A 21,442-nucleotide genomic window follows, 5' to 3' on the forward strand; every position below is an offset into this window, starting at 1 on the left:
GTCTGTTCATTTGTGTACATACACCACCAGCCTCACCATCATCTTGTGCTTTTTACCACAAACCTATCAACTGAAAATGTTCTCAATGAATAGCTTTTTTTCAATTGTATTTGATTTCATCCAAAATAAATTCGTTAAGTCTTGTAGCGATTTGTAGTTTCGGTGACGTTTCTCTTAATAAATTATTAGCACCTTCTTAGTTAAAGGGTAGTTTTGCCTCTAATTATTAATTAACTGTGGAAAGTTCATTATAAATGACTTCATGACTTAACATTTACGTTTGCGTTACAGATTTTGAGTAACTTTGGTAATATTTATTTTAATAATCTCATATTCAGTAGATAGTAAAATCAAAATTGTAAGCGGCTGTAGAGCCTTCCAAGTACGTATTTTAGAAGACAGACTCAATCTTATCGGCCCACAGCATTTGCATATTTATAGTTTATGTTATTTTCCGGAGGTGGATAACATTGAACTCGCTCTCCATCAGCTCAAAGTGTGAAAGAAGTTCCGTCAAAGCCGTCCTCACTTGAAGAAGTCCCAAGCGATAGCCTGTAACAGATAATTTTATTAATATTGTGGACAAGGGAACATAGAACTAGCAAAAGAAAGTCCATACAAAAATCTACTTATAGAGGGATGAGAATTAGGTTCGCCAACTGAATTTACAATGAATTTGAAATACTAAATATTATTTCTTACTCATGTTTATGTTTCAAGCTGTAAGGAGTAAAGCACGTGCTTATTATCACGTCCAAATGCTGTAATAATTGTGCCTATTTTTAATGAGATGGCGATCAGTTAATGTTTATTACTTGAGATGCAAATATAAAAATTAATTCTTTTCTTGGATGGTTTGGGGTAGTAAACATCTTTTCTAAAGAAGCGGACAACAATTTTTGTTGTTCAGTTGTTACCTAGAACTTTCATGGCATGAAGTAATGAGTCATCACAATTTGTGCAGCTCCCTTATGTCGTAGATGTAAATGTATCCGGAGTCTAGGATAGATCCTTTACATTAATTATTAGAATTCTGTTTGAGATATGAACTGAAGCTCATAGGGACTTTTTCATCGAATTTGTCAGTGCTATTTTATGTAATAAGATCGTACGACTGTCTGCTACACACCTTCTTACATTTACCATTCTTGTATTCCAAGAAGTCTAATTTACTCTATAGATAAAACTCTATTAAGGAGATTAAAAAATTAATTTCCTGTAGGATTTTAGGTGCTCTACTATGGATCAAACGCCACTATATTAGAATTAGTTGGTAGTCCTGACCACATGGGATGTTTGAATTCTGTATCGTTCAGTAACTCAATAAATTTTGTTTAGACGTCATGGGTAGTGTTGGAGACATGATGCAACTTACAGTGTAGTGAAAGACAGCCATGTAAGTTCGAAAATGGCTATTGCTTTTAAGTGTGACATATTTTTTCTTTTATGACAAAAATGTTGTGCAAGTTCATTTGCTAGTATTGAAAGGGTAGCATAGCTATTTTTGTGGAGCTATCACAGGTAGTTCCCCAAAGTTTAATTTTTTGGGCTCTGATTTTAAACATTACATTAAACCATAACAATCATTGACTGGCGCGGTGTGTATAAGTGTGACGTATGATGAAAGTTAGATAACTCGTATGCTTACAGTGACGTAGCTAAAATGTAGTCAGCTTCACTTTCTCTCGTTTAATAGCTATTCTGACGCATAAAACTTAATGAATTATAGTCTTTTTTTAATGAAGGAAGGTCTTAAAGGAATAGTGTGCTCTTGCCAAAGAAGTGTAAGTCAAACTAATTGGTGCACATTTAGGATACAATATCAAGGGTTGTCGTGATCCATTGGTTCAGTGAAACAGACAGAGGCCTACAGCAGGTAAGCAACTACAAAGATATTCAGAAGCACGGTTCAAGTAAGAAGAAACTGTAACAATGTTAGTGTTTCAAAGGAAAGTCTAAACTTAAAACAGGGGAAATCCGCAAAAAGAAAGGAAAGAAAAATATCCGGCATTAATTCTGCAGTCTTTAGCATACGCGAGATCCCGAGGTAAGGGAGAAGGGCAGAAGAGAGATAAACGTCGACAAGAGGTCCCTTGAGCATAATCTGAGATTAGGGAAGCAAAGGAAAAAAAAAAACTGAGCGGGTAGTTTTCAAAGGAACTATCGCGCAGCCGGCCGGTGTGGCTGAGCGGCTCTAGGCGCTTCAGTCTGGGACCGCGCGACCGCTACGGCCACAGGTTCGAATCCTGCCTCGGGCATGGATGCGTGTGATGTCCTTAGGTTAGTTAGGTTTAAATAGTTCTAAGTTCTAGGGGACTGATGACCTCAGATGTCAAGTCCCATAGTGCTCAGAGCCATTTTTGAACTATCATGCAATTCAAGGACAGCACAGAAAACCTAATTCAGAATGCCCAGATTGGGACTTGAATTCCATCCCTCCTGGATGTTAGTTCGATATTTCACCACTGCTTTCCTTCGCTTGCTGATCCCGAAGGAAGGAACGACTCGCAATATATGATGATCGGCCAACGTAAACGGGTAACGATATAGGTGGATACTGTGTCCAGCTAAAATAGGAAAAAAATATTTGTATTAGATTCGTATAACAAAGAACATAATAATGATGAAAAAGTGGCGTGTGGTACGATAAGTTTTGCTGTATTCAGCGCATCGACTCCGGGTGCAGGGGTTCGACAATCAGCATGCAGCTGACGTCTCTGAGTACTAATGAGAACTAAAAAAACCGAGTTGTCTGTCTGTTTCTCTGTTTGAACACGTTGAACTGCAAAAGCATTAGATGAATTTTCATGGGGTTTTCACAGTTCATTTGATCGTATCTTGGGGCAACATATAGGCTTAATATCGTCATAATAGGAAAACAGAAACAAAAGATATCGAAATTTAAACATATGTAAAATCGTTTGCTCAGCTTAGCACTTCAGATGTTTAATCATCACGGTGTAGTACACCAAAGAACCCATAGATGGCGCTGTTAGTTTCGAATTACACCAGAGAACCAATAGATGGCTTCTAGGCTAGAAGAGAGTGAAATTTTATAGGCTTCCTGCTGAAGAGTAGGTATGCCGTAAAATTAATCACTCAGGATTTAAGATCAAACGAAATAAAAGTATATAGTTTTAACTTGAACACATTTGTGGTCACAGTTTGTGTGTAACGACCTGAGGTTAAATTCTTGTCGCATCGATGTTTTTTATTTGTCTGCATATGACTGAAACTCTGAAATAAAGATGGCATGCAACTGAAGCACCACTTTTGATTACTGTTGATTTTGTTTCGTGTTTAGTAATAAAATCGTGAAGACTGTTGCATGCTCCTCTCATTCGTTTACTAACGTTTAGTGTATTGGTATAGCAAAAAAGAAATCAAAGAGGACAAAAGACATGAAACACGCACAAATGTAATCTAAACAATGTAGTCGATATTTTAATCCGCGGCGTTTTACAGTTATTTCTGAGCTAGACTAGGATATTTGAATTGCAAATTCTCGTTACAGTGTATTGTATGCATCAAACAATATTTGTCGTATATTTTTTCAGAGAGTTCATAAACTAAATACACAACTTATACGTCAATTACACTGTTATCGAGATATGAATGTATGGGCTGTTAGTTATCAAAGAAGGATATTATAAGGTTGTCATGCCTGGGTGACACATCTGTGCGGAGCATGCTGTTCATTGCATGACAATTGAAGGGCTTATTTCAATAGTGGTACAAGTCCATTACCTCCACTTTTCTCCTGTAATGCTCCTGATATTAATGATACAAACAAACAGAAAAAAAGGTTCATCTCTAGCAAGAAGCCATATGCTTGAATATTTCTGGTATATCAACTGCAGATTTTACAGTATTCATTTAACTTTAGGACTCTGTATCTCAAAATGAACAAAAATGGACTTGTACCACTATTGAAATAAGCCCTTCAATTATCCCCCAGAGATTTATGTTTTGACAGTACTTCACTTCAGTAAAAGTTCCTGGACAAAAATACGACAACGTTAATGCTCACATGGACCATCTTCACGGATAAGGGTTAAAATCCCTTATCCGTGAAGATGGTCCATGACTGAAACCGGTTGATATTTTGGTTAAAAATAAAAGCAGCTGATGGTAAAACATGCATTTTATACATTACTTGGCGGCTGTTAAAAATCACCATCCCAAAACCTTGAATAAACCATGTTGCTGAGGAGCACGATTTCTGAATTAGCACGTAATTTGGTGTAGCTAGTTTCATTTAAAACTTTTAACGCAAACTGATCCAGAATTTTGGTATTTGTACTAAAGCTTTCATGTGTTTTTGTAAACGGATGTTTTCGACTCTAATATCGGTTATCCGTTCCTGTTGTTGTTATCAAGGATTCGAGATGATCACTTTTAAAGCTACTTACGAAAACTCTAAGCATTTGAGCCCGATGTCGTGACAGGAACTGCGAAATTTATCGCTGCTGCTGTTAATAAATGACAGCAGCATAAAAATTGGGTTTATGCTTGTCATAAAAGGTATTTTACGACGCGGCTTACTTACTGTTTTAGCATCGGAGGGTTCGAGAGGTTCGGTTTGAAGCTAGCGCTCTGCCTTAGCAATGGTAGTTGAGATCGATTTTTTATGGAAACAGCGGAATATGGTGCAGCGTTTAATATACGTACAGCAGTGCGATGCGACCAATATGGCGGCTGTCAGCGGGATGGCCATACCTTCCCTATAAATAACTTAAGTCGGTCGTGGTTGCTAGTGGCAGTCCTATGGAATCCGGAAGTAGGGACGTAGAAACGCGGGAAGAGTCAACTGGGTGTAGAGTCAAGAGTTTTCTGTGACATAACTTCAAGACAGAACTTACCGACACACATTCTTGGTCCGGCACTGAAGTGGAGCTGCACCGCTTGTTTTCTACCAAGCTGGAAGTTGTGCCCTTGCTGCAGATCGGCGTCATCGGACAGTGAGAGGCGGATATCGCGATGCAGCGACCACACGGGAACAATCACATTGTCTCCGGGCTGCAGCAGCTCCGCGCCCAGCTTGCAGGCGCTCTGACACTCTCGAATAAGTACTGGCTCGGCGGGGTGTAAGCGCAGGACTTCTGAGGGGGAAACATACAAGTTGCCCTATTAAAATACGCAAGATTTGTTCTGTATAAGGTTTATTAAAACATTTGCTAATATATCCTGCAGTCGAGGCACAAAATTTATATAAAAAAAGCACGAAGTATTACTGGTTTATATGCTAATGTCAAAAAATGTTATACTGTTGGTTAATTTTCGAGATAACTAGAAAACATTAGCAAAATAATAATTATTTTTCTGATTTATTTGCAACATTAACTTTATTTTTAACAAAATAAGTTAGTGTTACAAATGATTAATTTCAAAGCAGAATCATCAAAACATCTGAAAAGTTTGGAGTATAGAAATAATTTGTCCAATATTAAATTTCTTCAGCATGTGCTTTGGAATATGCACTGTGTGACTGTGTTAAAATAACATAAATCAAATGCTTGCCCGGTGGGATTGGGTTGGGTTGTTTGGGGGAGCAGACGAGACAGCGAGATCATCAGTCTCATCGGATTAGGGAAAGACGGGGAAGGAAGTCGGCCGAGCCCTTTTAAAGGAACCATCCCGGCATTTGCCTGGAGCGATTTAGGGAAATCACGGAAAACCTAAACCAGGATGGTCGGACGCGGGATTGAACCGTCGTCCTCCCGAATGCGAGTCCAGTGTGCTAGCCACTGCGCCACCTCGCTCCGTTTACCCGGTGGGATGTAAGGTCTCATCGACTACGTATTACGTTATTCCAGTGTAGCAATGTTCCTTTCCACCTACACCTACGTGTATACTTTGCAATCCACCTGACGATGTATGGCGGAGGGTACTTTTGGTACCAATTTCTGGTCCCTCCTTCCATGTTCCATTCGCGAATGGCGCGTAGGAAGAATTATTGTTGGTAAATCTCTATATTCGCTTTAATTTCTCAAACTTTCTCGTAATGGTCATTTCACGAGACACACCTGATCAGTAGCATCCGGAGACCTACTAGTGATCATTAATACGTGGCGCGCCCACCCTTAAACCATGTGACATTGGGGACACTTCCAAAGATGGGACAATGTCTGTGGAGGAATGGCAGCCCATTCTTTCTCAAGGGCCGAAACCGGAGAAGGTACGCTGGGGTCTGGAGCGACGTCGACATTCTAATTTTTCCCAAAATGTTCCATTGCGCCCAGGTCGGGATTTTGGGCAAGCATTTCCGGACTGTTAGTGTTCACAAACCAATGCCTCACAGATGCTGCTTTATGACAACATGCATTTTCGTGCTGATACAATCAGCATCTCCGAGTTGTTCCTCTACTGTACGCAGTACACAGTGCAGTAAAATGTGTTCCTATACTTCCGATTTTAGCGTCTTTTTAAGATCAAGAAGCGTACCACACCCTAACCACGAGAAGCACCCCTGTACTGTAACACCAACTCCTCCGTACTTCACTGCTGTTACTACATACGACGAGAGATAACGGTCTCCAGGGATTCGTCAAACCCAAACTATTCCACTGTACTGCCACAGGATATTGCGCGATTCATCACTCCAAATAACTTGATTTCAGTCACCCAATGTCTAGTGGGGTCCCTCAATCTCAACGTCGCGTAGCATTATCTACAGAAATGTGTGGCTCATGAGGAGCTGCTAGACCATAGTACCCCATTACTTTTACTTTTTATGCACAATCACTGTGCTAGCTGGACTACTGGTAGTATTTTGGAACACACGAGCAATTCGTTCCGCTGATTTCATGCGATTTTTTATAGTCACCCTCTACAGTATTCGACATTACCTGACTGTCAGTACATGACATCAGCCGGGCCTTGGCTTAGCTGTGATTGTTACTCCGAATTTCCATTTCACTGTCACATCACCAACAGTCGACACAGGCAGCTTGAGAAGGACTGAATCGTCCTTGATAGATTTGTTATTCGGGTGACATTCAATGAGTAGTCCAAATTCGAAGTCACAGAGCTCCCCTGACCGACTCATTTTGCTATTACTGCTTCTCCGCTGACAACACAATACGGCCGGTGTCCTTTTACACTGGAGGGTGTGCTTCTCCTGACATCTTATGGCCAATTCCACATTACATAGAGGTGTCCGGTTACTTTTGATCAGGCACTGTGCGGTCGTGCGTTGCCAGGAGACTCGTGCATCACTCGCTGTCCCCTTTGATTTATGAGCTCTGGCAGGGAGCTGAAGCAGTATGGAACGATATAACCGTGTCTGTTATCCAAGATCTGTTCGACTAGATGTCCAGCTCCGGTTAGACCAGGGGCTGTTGCCAGAGATGTATTAAATTTTGCACCTACACCACAGATCACTTAAAATTTAATCTTCTATTGTTCCTACTATATAGTATATTCAGAATAAGTAAAAATATTGTTGTTTAATATCCTTCTTGGTGTTGTAATTTTAGTGAACAGCGGTATATTATGAGGCGCTTCCAATAAATAATGCCACCTATTTCTGTTCCGAAACCAGGTTGATTTTATTCGGGATTTCAATACACCACATTATTCCCCATTCTTTTGGCCACGCAACCTAAGTTTTCAATCGATCAATGCCACGGCCTGACGCCACTTTACTGAGAGGGCCTTCAGGCATGTATGGTACCAGTCTACTGGTTGACGTCGGAGCCAACGTCTTGCTGCAACAAGAACATCCCCATCATCCACGTACTGCTTCCCGCGGAGTGCATCCTTCATTGGACCGAACAGATGGAAGTCGGATGGCGCGAGACCGGGCTGTAGTGTGGATGAGGAAGAACAGTCGCATGAAATTTTTTGAGCTCTTCTCGGGTGCGCAGACTTGTATGAGGCCTTGCGTTGTCATGGCGAAGGAGAAAATGGTTCAAATGGCTCTGAGCACTATGGAACTTAACTGTTGAGATCATCAGTCCCCTTGAACTTAGAGCTACTTAAACCTAACTAACCTAAGGACGTCACACACCTCCATGTCCGAGGCAGGATTCGAACCTGCGGTTCCAGACTGTAGCGCCTAGAACCGCTCGGCCACCCCGGCGAGAAGGAGAAGTTCGTTTGCATATTTGCGTCAACGAACGCGCTGAAGTCGTTTCTTCAGTTTTCTGAGGGTACCACAATACACTTCCGAGTTGATCGTTGCACCATGAGGGAGGACATCAAACAGAATAAACCCCTTCACAGATCCAAAAGACTGTTGCCATGACCTTACTGGATGAGGGTGCGACTTTGAACTTTTTCTTCGGAGGAGAGGTGGTGTGGCGCCGCTACATGGATTGTTGTTTTGTTTAAGGTTCGAATTGATGAGCCCATGTTTCATCGCCTGTAACGATGTTCGATAAAAAAAAAATTGTCACGGTCAGCCTCGTAACGCGCAAGCAATTCCGTACAGATGGTCTTTCGTCGCTGGCGCTTCAGTCTGGAACCGCGCTGCTGCTGCGGTCGCAGGTTCGAATCCTGCCTCGGGCTTGGATGTGTGTGATGTCCTTAGGTTAGTTAGGTTTAAGTAGTTCTAAGTTCTAGGGGACTGACGACCTCAGATGTTAAATCCCATAGTGCTCAGTGCCATTTTTGTGTCAGCACTATCAACGGAGACATCCAGTTGAACAACCAGGTGTTTGATTGTAATCTCTCTATCTCTTTGAATGAGGGTGTCCGCACGTTCCAACAATGGAGGAATCACAGCGGTGTGTGGTGGGAGATCGGACAAGTTTGCGCGACCTTGTTGCGATGATGACAGACGCCTCGCCCAACGACTCGCCGTGCTTTTGTTCACTGCCAGGTCTCCCTAGACATTCTACAAGCGCTTATGAATATCTGCAATACTCTGTTTCTCCTCCAAAAGAAACTCAATGACAGCTCTCTGCTTACAAAGCACCTCCTTTATATACACCATTTTGAAAGCTACGTATTGCGCCGCTGTGTATCGGGATTCATGAAACTGTAGGGGCTGAGGCGGGAATATCCCCCGATGACCCACAACAAATACCGCATTCTCTCAATCGAAACTGGCCAAGGAAAAAAGTGTGTTGTATTACTTATTCAACGCCCTTCGTATTATGCACCTGAATACAAGGCACAGTAACAACACTTGTGCCTGCATACAGTTTACTCCTCTTGCATAGGACCGAATGGAGGCAGAGCATAACTTCTCCTGCAGTGGGTGGCTCACCATCAACAATGTCACAACGAATCGTAGCGAAGGAATTTCAACATAACTGAACATGTAACAGAACAACAGAGTCAGCGAGGGTACAGCACCACACCCACTTCCGTTGCCGGGGAAATGTTAGCTACGAAAATTGCTTTTGCCATCAAGGCACATACTAACGTGCGAGAGTGACTACAGCACTGACGATACATTTTTCTAAAACGTAACAAAGGCTGCTGCTTGTGGTAAGTACAAAATTAACAAGTGGATAGAAGGAACTTCTAATTTTCCATCAGCAGTGTACGAGGGTCACTCCAAAAGAAATGCACACTATTTTTTTAAATCCATCTTTTATTCTACATGTTTGAAAGTTTTACAGTGTGTAGATGCATCCTTTAGGAACAATATTTTCATTTCTAATTCTGGACCAACCTGTTGGAGCCACTGTTTGGCAGCGTGCACAAGGGAGTCATCATCTTCAAACCTTGTTCCACTAAGAAAGTCTTTCAGTTTCCCAAAGAGATGATAGTCACATGGAGCCAGGTCAGGACTGTAAGGCGGGTGTTTCAGTGTTGTCCATCCGGGTTTTGTGATCGCTTCCTTGGTTTTTTTGACCGACATGTGGCCGTGCGTTGTCGTGGAACAGCAAAACATCCTGCTTTTGCCGATGTGGTCGAACACAACTCAGGCGAGCTTGAAGTTTCTTCAGTGTCATCACAAATGCATCAGAATTTATGGTGGTTCCACTTGGCATGATGCCCACAAGCAAGAGTCCTTCGGAATCGAAAAACACCGTAGCCATAACTTTTCCAGCAGAAGGTGTGGTTTTGAATTTTTTTTTTCTTGGGTGAACTTGCATGATGCCACTCCATTGATTGCCTCTTCGTCTGTGGTGAAAAATGATGGAGCCGTGTTTCGTCACCTGTCACAGTTCTTCCAAGATATTCATCCACACCTTTCTCGTACTGTTCCAAAAGTTCGCTGCATACCGTTTTTCTTGTTTCTTTGTGAGCCACTGTCAACATCCTGGGAACCCACCTGGCACAAACCTTTTTTAACGCCAACACTTTCAGTATTCTGCAAACACTTCCTTCCCCTATCCCAACGTAGCGTGACAATTCGTTCACTGTGATGCGTCTGTCAGCAGTCACCAATTCGTTAACTCTCTGCACATTGTCTGGAGTGTGTGCAGTACGAGGCCTGCTGCTGCGAGGACAATCCTCAATATTGCCGTGCCCGCTTTCATCACGTAACGTACTTGCCCACAGACTAACTGCACTGCGATCGACAGCAGCATCTCCACACACCTTTTTCAACCTCTTGTGGATGTTTCCCACTGTCTCGTTTTCACAGCACACGAATTGTATGACAGCACGTTGCTTCTGACGAACGTCACGTGTAGCAGCCATCTTGAAGACGTGCTGTGACGGCGCCACTCATGGGAACGGGTTGAACTAAGTTTGAAAACAAGCGGGAAGGATGTATCTACACACTATAAAACTTTCACACATGCAGAATGAAAACTGTATTTTTTTTTACAATAATAGTGTGCGTTACTTTAGGAGTGACCCCCGTATTTCTGTAATTGATTTTTTCACTGAAATTATCTCACGTGTTCTGCTTCTCACATATTGTCTGTAATAACGTGTATCATTAGGTAACAAAGGTCATATACTAATGAATTTAAGGTCGGTGTATGCACTGTCTTAATCCAAAGACAGAGCAATGTAGTGTAACAGTATTTATCTGTATCACTAGTGCCAGGCAGAGGAACTCAAAACAAAACTAAATAATCACTGATGTAAAGCTCTCTTACCAGCGATGAATTCATCGAGTAGCGGTGGAGCGTCGTTCCCGGCGCAGATCTGCGCTCGCAGCTGTGACTGGATGTCGGGCAGGGCCGCCAGTTCTGCCAGGCAGTGGCGCAGCACGTGGCACGTGTCGCTGGAGCCCGCAGACAACACTGCTACTGTCTGCTCGGAAACTGCACACAAATGAGTGACACTGCAAAATTACGGCCGATTTAACTTTCTAAGAGTTTGGGGTGGCGGGTTAAAAGTTTTGTTTCTGCTTCATGAAATACTGTTTGTTTTTGGAGAATTTTAATATGTGTTTGTGCGATTTTCTGTGCGGAAGACCAGTTAATAATCAAGAAACATGCTGCCCATTATCTCCAGTCCATAAGTTTACAATCCATCTCGTCAAACTGGAACACATTGCTGTAACTCAATAATTATAGTCAAAAGGAGTTGGGAACGACGGCGATAAATGAAAGCTTACTGTCCGGTCAAATCCGTATTTTCAAGAAAAGTTCTAATCAGTGCTCGATACAGCTCAGGGATGATCTCTATTCGAAGTTCCAAGTATTGCTAATTTTTGCTCTATATGTTAATTAAGTACAGGTAATTGCTCACATGGAAAGCGGTGAATCACCTACGCCACCTGCCACGCTGTTTTCTAGAACACTACAGGCAGCACATGAAATAAAAACATTGAAACTAAAACACAGGCTTCCAGTAAATTATCAGACCACGAAATTTCACTTCTATACACTTACAAAAAATAGCGCGATAACTAACTCGATCGGTAAACATATAAGTCAGACGTCTTCAGTGCCATCCGAGGCTTAGCATATGTGGTCGCGGACGGACATATGGCATATACTGAGGCATAGCGAGATACATCACGGGCGACTGACAACGATCGAGTAAAGACCATATAGCATTACGGTGGTCCTTTTATAATGTTTGTGCGATTTCATACTCGATGGCAAACAGAACATCTGTACTTACAATGCCTTATGCACTTACAGCAGTGCTCAAATGGCACCCTTTCTGACAACAAGATCTTACATACCGCTGTTATGAGAATGAAAACATGGCCTGTGTAGCCTGAAGTCTGATTATTATCCGTGCAATTAGCCAATTTCAACCGTGGGTCATTTAAGGGCTCATCTACACGCGAAAGCGATAATATAATGTTTTCGCGCTGTCAAAGAGATGATATGAAGCGCTATCGATAAACAATACGTAGTTGTGGTGAAAAAACAGCAAATGTTTTAATATTGTACTTCATCTTTTTCTCCTCTACTTAGAGTGGTGAGATAATCTGTTTCTGTACGGACGCATTTTGTCATTGCTGCGTAACTCCAGACATTTTGCTACATACTGCATACTGTACATAGGCAGATTTAAAGAGGCGCATCGACGTACTCGTTTATATTAATATACTGCCATGCAACAATTGTTATGTATGTGTAAATGTCTGTTCATAATTTATGTGATTTCTTGAATGTATATTTTATTAATCTCGATGTCTTTCTTTCATTTTAGTAGTTTTAACAATGATAGAAGCTGCTGCGACATGGCAAAGGTTTGTGTGCAGTCTGATGGAAAATTATAAAGTCCTAGCATAAAAGAACTATAAGCATCACAGCAATTTTACTGCAAGAAGTCCGATATTTCACACGGCAACGCAAATATACTTAGTACACGCACGACCTCAGCCACCAATGCCATTGTTCGCACGCCAGACAATGTGTGGAAAAAATATTGTTTAATCTTAATGCTTTGAAATATTATTATTTATCTGATCTGTATGCTCATCCAGCTACGACAAGTGGTTAGATATACACATTCTTTCGGACGAGTATCCTCAACCAATGTCAAGAGCTACTACCGTCCTTACAGAACCATTCTACCAACTGTGTCGTCACAGCACACATAACGCGGCTATATAACGGCAGGAGCACCAAGCACAGGACTGTCACCACTTGACAATGGCCGAGCACCACACGGTCGAACACTGATGGCTATTTAACTTCTTAATACAGCTGGAAGTTCGAGAAAATTTTGTGTGTTCTCTGTCCTTCACGTTCTGCTCAAGACAGTATTCAAATCACCACAGCTGTTCTTTATACAAAAATCCCTCCCAACCTCCGCACACCCAGTCTCCAATAATATACGCTGCTCATTCTAAATTATTTCTGTGTAGTATGTGCCTGGAAAAAAACTTTTTATTTTAAATCGACAGTGCACTTTAATTTTGTGAATTTATCCGTCACCACTCTGGCGATACCTTCTCTCCCTGACTTCGTGTTCACTTCATATTCCAGCACTCCAGCCCTATTATTGCCCCTTCAAGAGCTCCTACAGTCTTCAATACAAATAAGATATCTGCATCGTACAAAAGATGCAGAACAACAAAAAGTGTGGGCTCTACCACATAAGTACTAAAAAGACACCGTTAAAATTCGGTTACACGATAAATCACACAAATTTAAAAGTAATCTGTTAAACTAAATACGCAGGGATTACAATTAAAAGCAACTTGACTTGGTACCGTGACAGAGGACATAGAAAAATTTCAAAAAAGCGCGGCTCATTTTGTATAAGGGGCGTTCATAAAGAAACGAGCCTGAGGCATAATTACAGAAACTAGTACCTGTATGTTGAGACACTTGTCCCACTGTGACACAAGGCAGTGAATGGCTGTCTCATAAAATTCCCGGGGCTCCGATGTTAACCAGTCCCTCACGTACAGCTGGACGCCGTTGTCCGAGATGAATCGTTTTCTCGTCAGAGACTTCTTAAGGGGACCAAAAATGGCGTAATAACATGGAGAGAGGTCCGGTCTGTATGGAGGGTGGCCGAGAACCTCCCATTTGAATTTCTGCAGGAGTGCCGCGACTGTGTTGGCCGTATGAGGCTTTGCATTGTCGTGGAGCAGAATGACCCCACGGGTGACACTGCCTGGTCGTTTTCATTTGATCGCTTGGCAAAGGCTGGTCAAGGTTTGCGATTAACGCTGAGCATTCACTGTTGTCCCGTGCTGCAAGAAGTGAATCAGAAGGGGGCCATCTTGGTCAGAGAAGAACGTCAGCATAACCTTTCCTGCACCTTTCCTCCTCCGCCAAGAGACTATAGACTTTAATATGTGACATGAATTTGAACTTGATACTTCTACCCGTTCCTGAGAAAAATGGTTCTTAACAAATGGACAGACAGACGGTTATACAAAACGAGTAAAATTTTTTTTTACGTTCTGTAATTAAAAGTTGACCATTTTAGGATTTTTTCCCTTACTTGTGCTATAAAACCTTGCTTCTTGCCAAATTTTATGATTCTAGGTCAACCGGAAGCACCCTATAGGTTTTGATGACTGAGTTTAAGAGTATCAAAATCTGTCATATAAACAGCCGTATCTTTCGATTGCATAGACTTAAGAACTTGAAACTTTAACACCGCCAAAGGATGATAGACCTTAATAGGTGACACGAATTTCATCTTGACACGTCTACTCATTCATGAGAAAAAAGGGTTCTTAACAGACTGACAGAGAGAAGAACAATAAAGCGATCCAATAAGGGTTCCATTTTTACAGATTGGAGCACGGAGCCCTAAAAAGGGGAGTAGGAGAGCAGACAAAGGAAGAGTTAAAATAGTGGACAGTGTAATGAATCAAACATAAAAATAGCATTGCAGTGGCACATGCAGAACTTTTGGTTTGGGTATACGAGGAAAAGGCATAATCATGTTAGGCTTTAGTATACACTACTGGCCATTAAAATTGCTACACCAAGAAGAAATGCAGATGATAAACGAGTATTCATTGGACAAATATATTATACTAGAACTGACATGTGATTACATTTTCACGCAATTTGGGTGCATAGATGCTGAGAAATCAGTACCCAGAACAACCACCTCTGGCCGTAATAACGGTCTTGATACGCCTGGGCATAGAGTCAAACAGAGCTTGGACGGCGTGTACAGGTACATCTGCTCATACAGCTTCAACACGATACCACAGTTCATCAAGAGTAGTGACTGGCGTATTGTGACGAGCCAGTTACTCGGCCACCATTGACCAGACGTTTTCAGTTGGTGAGAGATCCGGAGAATGTGCTGGCCAGGGCAGCAGTCGAACATTTTCTGTATCCAGAAAGGCCCGTACAGCACCTGCAACATGCGGTCGTGCATTATCCTGCTGAAATGTAGAGTTTCGCAGGGATCGAATGAAGGGTAGAGCCACGGGTCGTAACACATCTGAAATGTAACGTCCACTGTTCAAAGTGCCGTCAATGCGAACAAGAGGTGACAGAGACGTGTAACCAATGGCACCCCATACCATCAAGAAGGGTGATACGCCAGTATGGCGATGACGAATACACGCTTCCAATGTGCGTTCACCGCGATGTCGCCAAACATGGATGCGACCATCATGATGCTGTAAAAAGAACCTGGATTCATCCGGAAAAATGACGTTTTGCCATTCGTGTACCCAGGTTCGCCGTTGAGTACACCATCGCAGGCGCTCCTGTCTGTGATGCAGCGCCAAGGGTAACCGTAGCCACGGTCTCCGAGCTGATAGTCCATGCTGCTGCAAACGACGTCGAACTGTTCGTGCAGATGGTTGTTGTCTTGCAAACGTCCCCATCTGTTGACTCAGGGATCGAGACGTGGCTGTACGATCCGTTAGAGCCATGCAGATAATATGCCTGTCATCTCGACTGCTAGTGATACGAGGCCGCTGGGATCCAGGACGGCGTTCCGTATTACCCTCCTGAACCCACCGATTCCATATTCTGCTAACAGACATTGGATCTCGACCAACGCGAGTAGCAATGTCGCGATACGATAAACCGCAATCGCGATAGGCTACAATCCAACCTTTATCAAAGTCGGAAACGGTATGGTACGCATTTCTCCTCCTTACACGAGGCATCGCAACAACGTTTCACCAGGAAACGCCGGTCAACTGCTGTTTGTGTATGAGAAATCTGTTGGAAACTTTCCTCATGTCAAATGGGACTTTTTCCTCATGCCAGCACGTTGTAGGTTTTGCCACCGGCGCCAACCTTGTGTGAATGCTCTGAAAAGCTAATCATTTACGTATCACAGCGTCTTCTTCCTGTCAGTTAAATTTCGCGTCTGTAGCACGTCATCTCCGTGGTGTAGCAATTTTAATGGCCAGTAGTGTATTTCATACACAGTTATTCTCGTTTGGGTAAGTACATTATTACTTTCAACAATACAGATTGAGTGTCAAGGACAATGGGACACTGAAGCGCTAAAAATTGTGCATGGTGTTCAGAAATGGTAACTAGTTATGGTTCTGAACTTACCTTCCTCGCAAATTTCGTCTTCTGTTTTCTGTTCCTGCTGCATTTTCTTCATCAGCGACTTGATGAAATCGTGGGCAGATACTTTATTGTGTTGTCGGAAGGAGAAGCTGTCTTGGCCAACAGTGCTGAAGAAGCTCGTCACCGATGTCGGCAGCTGCGCCAGTTTGAGGGCGTGGAACAGCGAGCGGCCCAGCAACTCCATCACCACTCGGCCACCGTCCGACCTCTTCACCTGTTACGACGCGTAGTCACAATGTTAAGCGTGTTTTCGTTTAGTCTCCACTACTGTGCAGTTTGGTAATACATAAGGAAAAGTCAAATGAAAACTTAACACGGGACAATGAATTGGTTCTATTAAGAAATAATCACCATATTCGTTAAAACATTTATTCCACTGGGAGATGGGACGATTAATTTTCATTCCGTGTCAGCCACCGACGGATCCGCAACCGCAGTCTCTCTTGCACTTCCTCGTCTGACTGAAACCGAACCGGCCGTAGTGACCGAGCGGTTCTAGGCGCTACAGTCTGAAACCGCGCGACCGCTACGGTCGCAGGTTCGACTCCTGCCTCGAGCATGGATGTGTGTGATGTCCTTAGGTTAGTTAGTTTTAAGTGGTTCTACGTTCAAGGGGACTGATGACCTCAGAAGTTAAGTCCCACAGTGCTCAGAGCCATTTGAACCAATTTGAACTGGAACCGAAGTCCACGCACGCCTGTCCTCCGGTCGCCTAAGATGTGAATATCGCACAGTGAAAGATCCAGGCTGTACGGAGAATGCTGCAGTGTTTCCCGACCAAGTCGCCGAAGAGTAGCCTCCGTCCGATTAGCAGGCTGAGGGCGAACGCTATTGTGTGACAGGATGCTTCCTGTGCTCGTAGAGTTCCTCGAGCGTGGAACCACTATCAATGTGCAACGCTATAAAGACTTCGCAGAAACTGTGGCACTGTATAAAGTCAAAATGCGCAGGAGTGCTGTGGGACGGACTCATCCTGTTGCACCATAACGTCCGCCCTTATGCAGCCACTAGGACAAAAGCTACGCTTCGGCGATTTGGTTGGGAAACACTGCAACAACCTCCGTACAGAATGAAATTTTCTCTCTGCAGCGGAGTGTGGGTGCTGTTAGGGACCTTTGCCTTTCGGGGGCAACTGCTCTACCAACTGAGCTATCCAAGCACGATTCACGACCCGTCTTCACAGCTTTTCGTAACAGCGCACACTCCGCTACAGAGTGAAAATTTCATTCTGGAAACATCCCCCAGGCTGTGGACATGTCTCCGCAATGTCCTTTCTTCCAGGAGTGCTCGTTCTGCAAGTGTCGTAGGAGAGCTTCTGTGAAGTTTGGAAGGTAGTAAACAAGGTACTGGCGGCAGTAAAGCTGTGAGGACGGGTCGTGAGTCGTGCCTGGGTAGCTCAGTTGGTAGAGCACTTGTCCGCGAAAGGCGAAGGTCCCGATTTCGAGTCTCGGTCCGGCAGGCAGTTCTAATCTTCCAAGTTTCATCCTCCGTACAGTCCGGATCCTTCGCTGTGTGATTTTCACTTTTTGGGTGACCTGCAGTAAGACATGCTTGGACGTCGGTTTCAGTAGGATGGGGAAGTGCAGGAGTGGGTGCAGTGGTGGTCCGTCAGCGGCCGACCACGTTCTACAAAACAGGAATTGATAGTTTCGTTTCCCAGCGGGATAAATATCTTAACGCATGTGATGATCATTTTTGAATGAAACCATCCATTGTCCCACTGTGGAGGATGATAGGTTTTCGTTTGACGGTCCCACATAAGACTGTATGTTTGTACTGTAAGGAATTATTTGTTTTCGCGCAGATGTTTCTCAGCTATAGACTGGGCAATTATGCTATTACAAGTTTCCTATATATCTATCAGCTCAGAGGCAGTAGGCGACTAGATTAGTACGCGTGTATTCTTGCATTTCTGTGTCGCCTTTTGGCAAACGAACTTCAGTAATGTTCTGAGCTAAGAAAGAAACGAATTCACACATAGAGCCTTCTTGGGAGCGACCACTAGTAACAACATATTTGGAGCATCTCACTCGCTTCTTTGGTGTCAAACTCTGCATACGGCATTTTCCGGCAAAGCCCAAGAACTCGTTGGCAGCTAACTGCTCCTCCTCTGCTACAGAGATGCACGAATTTGGGAAAACTTGTTACTCCATAAAGCTATTCACCACATATAAAAACAGTCGCTCACTAATGCACCACTGAAAATAATTCTACAGCAGCGCGAGAAATCTCGTTCCTTTCGTGGCTAAGCATAACAAGCTATTCGTGACTGGAGCAAGATGCATTTCCAGACACATCAGAGTTGAGGCTTTTATTGCATGATACAAGAAATGAGGAAGTTTTGTTGTGATTTTCGATGGACTAACGGAGACATGCTCCATAATGATTGAAAAACTAATGAAACTGCTGAGTTTTTTAATCAAGAATTCGAGGTTACTCAAAAGCACGTATTTAGTGATCTCGATCAAGAGTAAAGAAGTGGTAATGAAAAAAAGTAAAGCTGTCAAAGTTTGTAGAACACTACAGTAGTTCACTAGGCATTTTCCTACTGGTGGTCTTATGCTCGTGCACTTCTGACCTCTGAATTTGTCTACCCAGGTGGTTATAAGTTGTCCTACAGGTTATCGTGAACTCTGAACCATGGTGCAACTCGCATTTTTCAAGTTAAGAAACAGTATCAGAGGTGAAAGAAATGATACGTGAGAGATAAAAAGCCAAGAACTGGATAAGTATCAAGTCCTAGAACTTTAGATTCGAAGTGGTTAACACTGACCCACAGTTGTTCCAAAACGATCATTATCTGATGTAGAAACTGGCAGCTGGCCCTTGACATAAGCAATGTAGTGTAAAGAATCAAATTGGCGATATAGTATAAGTGCATCTTCAGCGATCGACCTTACGAGATTCAAATTCTCTGGAAAAATTCTAAGGAAGTGCAAGATTACTTGAAAAATGTCGCTTGCAAATACATTAGTTAAATGTTTCTTAAGTACAACTTCTCACTACGGGATTCTTTACTAAATCGAATTAACGGGCATTTTCACTCATCTACAGAACATTTCTGAAACCCTCATCTATTTCCAATCGAACACTCTACAGCAAACGGTTGGTGCAGTGGGGAAAGACTTTCCATTAGAATTTCGAGACTGACACTTCCAAAGCGAGTCAATAAACACAAAAGTTAATCATAAATACTCCCCACTAAAGGTCATAACGATAAAATTAGACAATTTTAAACATTGCTGACAGCAGAAATCGTAAATAAACTTTAAGTAAATTATGTATACAGCCAACTGGTTGCGTAAAGTTTATTGTAATAAGCCTCGACCAGTTTTCAATACCATTAGGGGTCTCTTCTTCAGAAGTAGTAAAGTCACCTATAATGTTTCAAACATATTAAAATATAAACATCTAAAATACTAAACCACTACTACAGGGGTTGGTTTGGTACTGTAGATATTTATTTTTTGATATGTTTAAAACATTATGGGTGACTGTATTCCTTCTGAAGAAGAAACCCTGGTTGTACTGAAAACTGGCCAAGGGTTACTGCAATAAACTTAAAACAACCAATTGGCTGTGCACATCATTTACTGGAAGATAAAATTAGAGGAATTCTGATGTTTATTTATATACTTACATATGCATTCATTTCATCTGACAGGATTAGGGCCTTCAAACCATCTTTTACATTTAATCAGATGTCTTTAGCGAGTGAACATTACAACTTGTATAGCGCGTGAGCAATAGGTAGACATGAAGCTAACGATAATAATAATAGTAGTAATAATTATGAAAACATGTACAGTAATGAGTAGGTGGACTTTAAGGAATGTCACTCTTATTAACATTAAGAAATATCCTAATTAAGTTCCTGTCGGATGTGAGCAGTGTCATCTAATAGCAATGTGTGACAACAGTGCAGAAATAAACAGTACACAGAACACGTTGTCTGGAAAAAGAAGTATAACTAACACTCGAATGGGGACCTTCTACAAACGATGGTGACTTGCAGTGCATACTCGTATGTATACGAGGTGCGACAATAAAGTAATAAGACTGATTTTCTTTGAAAGATGTGGCAACCCTGCAGGCTGGGGTAGGCACAATATCTTTGACCATGGTCTATAAGCTGCTTCTAGTCCAAGCGGCACATCGATACAACTGCTCAGTCGTGAGTTGTGCTGTAATACTTTAACACATGTTTGTGTCTCTCGTCACGGAAATGGAACCGCATAATATTGCGCAACGGTATACCATTTCTTTTTGCGTTAAATTGGGTGAAAACGCGACGACAGCTTACGGTAAGCTTCAGAAGGCTTTTGGAGTGGAGGTTATGTCAAGAGCTCAAGTTTTTCGTTGGCATAAAATGTTTAGTGAAGGCAGAACGAATACTGAAGATGAAGACCACAGTGGACGACCATCAACCTCACAGACGGATGTCAATTTGGCCAGGGTGCGTGAACTCGTACGATCTGATCGAAGATTATCCGTGAAAACGATTGCAGAAGAACTGAACATCAATCGAGAAACGGTTTGTCTAATCATAACTGAAGATCTTGGCATGAGAAAGATTTGTGCAAAAAATGGTCCCCAAAAATCTCACACCACAACAGCGAGAAACACGGAAAAATGTGGCAGCCGATCTGTTAGAGCAAATGGCAATCAGTCCAGAATTGTTGAGCCGTGTTATCACTGATGATGAAAGTTGGTTTTTTCAGTACGATCCAGAGACAAAACGCCAAAGTGCGGATTTGTGTTCAAAGGGATCACCCAGACCAAAAAAAGCTCGTTTGTCAAAGTCAAAAGTGAAATGCAAGCTTGTATGCTTCTTTGATTCCAAGGGAATTGTTCATAAAGAGTGGGTGCTGTGATAAACCTTTTGCATTTCTTTTATGTTTTCGTCTTCTTTAAAGGCAAAGAGAAAAGATGAAGCGGTAGCCCATCATAGAGCCTATGCCTACCGTCAGGTATTTTTGATTTTCAGTTGTTAAAAAACAGAGGAGATTTTCTTGTACCAGTATGAGGAAGGGAGGATTCGTGTTCAGCTAGTGAACGAGTGAGAAGCACGCCATTTTTAGCGAGTAATTGTAGACCGCCATTTT

The 21,442-nt window shown here is 42.4% G+C and overlaps 1 protein-coding gene across 1 annotated transcript in view; it reads right to left on the minus strand.

Moving 5' to 3' along the window:
* Nucleotides 1–442: 442 nt before the first annotated feature.
* Nucleotides 443–21,442, minus strand: part of LOC126482117 (probable cytochrome P450 6a13) — a 30,147-nt gene continuing 9,147 nt past the window's right edge. The window contains exons 4-7 of the mRNA XM_050106093.1: nucleotides 16,320–16,551; nucleotides 11,010–11,177; nucleotides 4,863–5,102; nucleotides 443–552 (exon numbers count right to left, since the gene is read on the minus strand). Coding sequence (XP_049962050.1) covers nucleotides 443–552; nucleotides 4,863–5,102; nucleotides 11,010–11,177; nucleotides 16,320–16,551 — 750 coding nt within the window. The remainder of the gene's footprint in view (nucleotides 553–4,862; nucleotides 5,103–11,009; nucleotides 11,178–16,319; nucleotides 16,552–21,442) is intronic.

This window comes from Schistocerca serialis, chromosome 5 (assembly GCF_023864345.2).
Source record: "Schistocerca serialis cubense isolate TAMUIC-IGC-003099 chromosome 5, iqSchSeri2.2, whole genome shotgun sequence".
In the NCBI taxonomy this organism is placed as follows: Eukaryota; Metazoa; Arthropoda; class Insecta; order Orthoptera; family Acrididae; genus Schistocerca; species Schistocerca serialis.